The sequence below is a fragment of the Aptenodytes forsteri genome, unplaced genomic scaffold, assembly GCF_000699145.1.
Source record: "Aptenodytes forsteri isolate BGI_AS27 unplaced genomic scaffold, ASM69914v1 Scaffold188, whole genome shotgun sequence".
Classification (NCBI taxonomy): Eukaryota; Metazoa; Chordata; class Aves; order Sphenisciformes; family Spheniscidae; genus Aptenodytes; species Aptenodytes forsteri.
Genome location: NW_008794371.1, coordinates 750229 through 755556, shown reverse-complemented (window position 1 = coordinate 755556; position 5328 = coordinate 750229). Strand labels below are relative to the sequence as shown.

Below are 5328 nucleotides of genomic sequence, written 5' to 3'. Positions count from 1 at the left end.
ATGCCCCATCCCTGGAAACATTCCAGGTCAGGTTGGACGGGGCTTTGAGCAACCTGATGTAGTTGAAGATGTCTCTGCCCATGGCAGGGGGGTTGGACTAGATGAGCTTTAGAGGTCCCTTCCAACCCAAACTATTCCATGATTCTATGATTTTTGGAAATTTCCTGTACTCGGCTCTCTAAGATAAGTGGTACAAAGCTTGTGCTTCTGGGATGCTAGAAGTTTTTGTGGTACTATGAAGGCTGGACAGCTCTGTTCTGTAGGAAGATGTATTGCTAGGGCATTCTAATTAGATGTGCTTGCACTTTTACACTTCCATTTTCAGACATTCTGAACTTGTCAATATTTTCTTACTTTGGTTGTGCTTAATCTCTGCTAGAGCTCAAACAAAATTTCTTAGTCACTTTTAATGCTGAAGAGAACTGGGTGGGGAAGGAGAGACAGCAGATCCTATGTAACAGTACAAACATGTAATGTCTTTTGAAGAGCTGCCTAATGGAAATGGCTGAGGATAGAAAATGGAACATAATATGGAATGAGCCCTTGAGTGGGAATGCTTTGTGTGCCAGGAGAAATTGTTTTTGATTTGACACTTTTTTATGAGCCTTTAAAAATGGTACTTGATGCATTTTCAGTAAGCTTTTCTTAGTGGTTTTTCTCTGAAGACCTGATGCAGTATCCTGTGAAGTTGGTGGGAGTTTTTCCACTGCTCACAGTATGTATTGAGTCCACGTACAGCCAGTGACCACGCTAAGCATAGATATGCATGCACAGTTTTTCATCTACTTCTCCACTGTGCTTGTTACCGAAGGAGGTAGGGTAGCAGTGACTGGTATGCTAACGGCATTTTCCACTCACTAATGGTTAGCATAGTTTGTGGCAGAGCTGGAAACAGAAGCCAAATGCTTTATTAAGTGAGTTTTCTTATCCTCTAATCCATACGATGGTCAGAAGAAGGGGTTTTTAATATTCAGGAAGGATATGCCTAAATTTTGCAGTCTGTGAAACTAGCTACTCCTGTTCACCTTCATTTGTTGTGCTTTTCTAAACCTTAGGAGAATCACTGTGTAGTGTGAAATAGTGCTGCACGCATTTAAAAACAGCAGATGTAGCACTTGGAATATGAGTGAAACTGAGGTGGGTTCAGTTCCAGATCAGATGCTCTGTCTGCTGCTGGAGTGACTGATCGAGTCAAGTGCATCTGGTAGATAAATGCATTAATAATTACTTGTCTGTATCATCATGGGGCTGCAGGATTTTTGTGGAATGTCAGAAAAGGTTTTCACAACTAATTTTTACAAAAATAAACTTTTTCCACAGCCTCCACAACTTGTCTGCTGCTTTTCTACTGTTTTGACAAATTGTCTGTTATAGATGATGATGATGTTTAGTGTTCATATGGTAATTAGAAGCAGCTTATGTTATAAATATGACAGTCTTCTAATGGTTATAAAGCATGTTCAAAAAATGCATCCACTTTTTTATAGAACATCCTCTTAAATAGGTCTGTGTCAGGATGTGAAGGATACATACAGCCTTGATGGATAAGCAGAGAAACAGAATGTCTAATAAGACAATTAATAGGGAAATAGTTAACTCTGACAGAGTTTGTAATTATAGCAGAACATCAGAATTAGCCCCTTAAGCAGCATGAGAGAATCTCATGTTGATTTACAGTATTTTCATTCTGTACACTTAGTTGCAGATTCAGTGCAACTGTACGTTATTTTGTTTAGGTAGCTAAAAAGTTTTCACCTTGAACTAAACTTTTTCTCAAAAACTTTAAGTCACGGTTTTGGCATCTAAAATTTGATGGAAGATTCAGCTCTGCCTACATGATCCAGTTAGTTCCACCGTTTTGCCAACATCGGCAAAAGATGAGCTTTTCTGAAAGTTCGTGGTACTACCGGAAGCCTGGAGTGTCTGCAGCTGATACCTGTCTTTGTCCTTCTCACAGAATGAGCAGGCATTTGAAGAAGTGTTCCAAAATGCAAACTTCAACACGTATGAGTTCAGGATCCGAGTAAAACTGGAGACTTACAATGTAAGTATCCCCCGAAAGGCAAATAACGTAGCATGTGGCTTTTGTAGTTTGACTTGTCTCCATAGGAGGTGGCTTCCTCCGCTTACGTCCGTGGGGAGAAGTTTCCAAAGATACCTGCTCACAGCAAGTCAGTCTTGAGCACTGAAGGAGGGATCCACTGTCATTAACACTACTCCCTCTCAGGTTCATCAAGCCTGGCTTGTTTCAAATGAAAACAACATAGCTGCTCTGGGAGTCAACTTTGCACTCCCAGCTAACCCTGATACCAAGAGCAGTGAGTTACTGGGGCAGAAGGAGGTTAGAACCAAATGCCTGGAGTGCTTAGCGTTCTTTTACGTGCCATATTTCTCTTTCACAGGATGAATCTCGTATTAAGGCTACAGCAGTGGACGTCAAACCTGTGAACTACAGAGAATACAGCAAGAGGTTGATCGCAAGCATCAGGAGAAATGCTCAACTAGGGTGAGGAGGCTGGTGCCGACTGATTGAAGCTAGAACTTCAGGAAGAACTCAACAGATGATATTACATTGACTTTTTCCCCACCTCGTGTGTGACAATTTGGCATTAGTTACACCGTGCATGGTAGTCCAGTGTAGTGGGCTAAGTGATTTAATGCATTTCTCTGAAGATACGCCCCTGGTAGGTAAGAGTGCACTCTGATGGCCACGACATTGTAGACACTTGTGGTCTATTAAGCTGTGACAGCTCTAAAGAGGAATCTCTAGACAGATTGCCAGGGTCTTTAGACAAACCATTCAGAATGTCTGAAGTAACTTTGCTTTCTTACTATATAATTCAGCTTTACATATAATCACTGTCATCTTTGCAAGAAAGTAGTGACAACCTTGACACTTTGACTTGTTCAGCAGAGGGTGGGAGGAAGAGTGTCGTACAGATTTCAGATACGGACGAAGAACAGCTCTATTAGCGCGAGTTAGTTCCTTTCCATAGAATTCAAAGGCTTTCTCTTTCCACAGGTGCCGTGCAGTTGTTAATGCTTGGAATGGCAATATGGTAGAATTATTAATCAAAGACATATCTTTTATATCTGAAGAATATCATTCCTTCAGGGTTTAATAGACTGAGTCAGATGGGTCTGATATTAATCAAAATTGTCTCTTCTGAGGAAGGCAGATAAGCATTGACTCTCCATCCCCCAGGGAAGTATAGGCAACTACAAAGTATTGCTTTAGTTTTCTCTTCAATTAATACTATGGAGTTTTGACTGATTTTAGCACATGTTTCCTGCCTATACATGTTTTGTATGTTTGTATGTTCAGTTTCTTTGGTTTTATTTGTAATGATGTTAATCAGAAACAGGTCTTTAAACAGGGGGAGCTTTGTTTCAATAAACACTGTTTAATTCTTGTGTAGTGAATTTTGCTTTCTTTGAACGCCAAAGACTTCTCGTTACTGGAAAGCAATTAATTAGCTTTCATAATAAGCATTCACTTGGGGGAGTTACTACAAACTCTAAGGTTAGACTGAAGAATGGGGACTTCTTTGCCTGATGTTAACAGCATGGAAATGCAGTGGTATGTTCACCATTTCTGTGCCTGAGAATGCTGATGAGCTGGCACTTCTGGGATTTTTATTGACGTTTACACAGCAGTCTAAAACTAACCAGGCTTTGAGATTTGTTCAGACATAGAGCTAGTACAGAAAACAGTAATTATGCTACTGGGCTTTTCAGTCAGCAGAGCATGCTAGCTCTGTGTGCTCCTAATCACATTAATTATGTGTTCCCTGGCTGCAGCTCACAGCTTGGCATTTGCTGCACAGCTCCAAGCATCCAAGCAATACCGAAGTGGGTCTCTGGTAGCAAAACTGGAATTTATTTATTTATTTTGCTCCATGGAGCACTGTTTCATCATGTATTCAGTTGGTGCCCTTTATTTCCCATAATTTCCTGTTTGCCATCTTAAGTCTTTACGTTTAAGAACTGTAAATGCCATTTCCATTGATGGACATGAAGGATGTTATTCTGGGCCCATTAATTGCACAAACAACCCCTTCCTCTATTTTGGATTCTGAGGATCATGACTGGGTTCTTCTGCTGATGTTTTGAATTTTTTTATTGAAGTATTTGTTCCCTCTGACCTTGCTTATAAGGCATTGACTATAAAATTACAGTCTTCAGCACGGTTCCGGGTTGACAAATGGTAGGTTAGCGGTGATTATCTTTCCACTCTGCTAACCAGTCTTTTAGTTCCGCTCCTCCCTTCCTGTCCCTCCTCCCCAGTTAGAGGGGGCTGTTAGCAAGTGGTAATGCAAAATGTTCCTTGAGGCTGTTTCCAATTCTCAGGCCCATATACACTAGGAAGTTTTTATGGGCATTTGTGTTAGCGCGTATTTGCTGGCATTGCAGCTTTATGAGATGGTGTTGCACATCTGCCTCTGTTGGGGCAGCTCATTCTCCCAGAGGGAATCGCTGTGCATCTGTATCGCTGGGTTTACTGTGACATCGTCCAGAGCACTAGAGAAGGAAGGTATCGATACTCAAGGGTATTAAGGTATCTTACAGGATCAGCTGAATGACCTTGAGAACTGGAACAGAAAATCAACTTAAAACAGTTTGTGTGGAAAGTAATTTATTTGAGGACTAATAAAAAAAACCAACCCCGCTCTAAAGTGGATGCTCATTAGTGACTGAAGAGTTGGAGGGTTTTAATCATGCTTTAATCAGCTAGTATATGATAAAAACATCAAGCTATGTAAGGCAAGGTATTTCTAGTATAGCTATACAAGTACCATAGGATTATATAAGCCTCTGCTGTGCATCTCATCTCGAATGCTATGTACAGTTCTGGTCTGCTACGTATAGAGGCAAAAAAGAATCTCAGCTGGGGCGAGTACAGAGGAGGACTACACTGCTGAGTAGGAGAATGAAAATCTTTTTTCGGAGGGGCCTAGAAAAGCTAATTTAGCAAAATGAATCCTGAGAGAGGGATATGATTTCCCACATATAAAAAAATATATGCATATATCTATATATCTTGCTTCCTTCCCCTGATCATAGACTAGAACTGTTGAAGGTAATTGGTTAATAAATAGCTTGTCAATCAAAAGAAAGTGAGGTTCTGAAGCAGCCATCTAGCCGAGGAGCGAGGGCAGGGAAGCTATGGAGGTGTCTCCATTCTCTCCTCCCACCTCATTGCCAGGTGGCCATGGCCATCCAAACCCAGGTAGATCACCGTAGGTACTGACACGGGCCGTGGAAAACGGGACTCTTCAGAAGGCTCTGGGCTCTTTTGGCTGTGCTAATGAAGGAGAAGTCAGTGGA

General features: G+C 41.2%; 1 protein-coding gene across 1 annotated transcript in view; it reads left to right on the top strand.

Annotated features, from left to right (window-relative positions):
- The window catches only part of RPA1 (replication protein A1), a 25916-nt gene extending 22498 nt beyond the window's left edge, over positions 1-3418 (top strand). Inside the window, exons 16-17 of the mRNA XM_009287062.2 lie at positions 1958-2044; positions 2403-3418. Of these exons, the coding sequence (XP_009285337.1) occupies positions 1958-2044; positions 2403-2510 (195 nt within the window). The 3' untranslated portion in view covers positions 2511-3418. The remainder of the gene's footprint in view (positions 1-1957; positions 2045-2402) is intronic.
- Positions 3419-5328: the final 1910 nt, after the last annotated feature.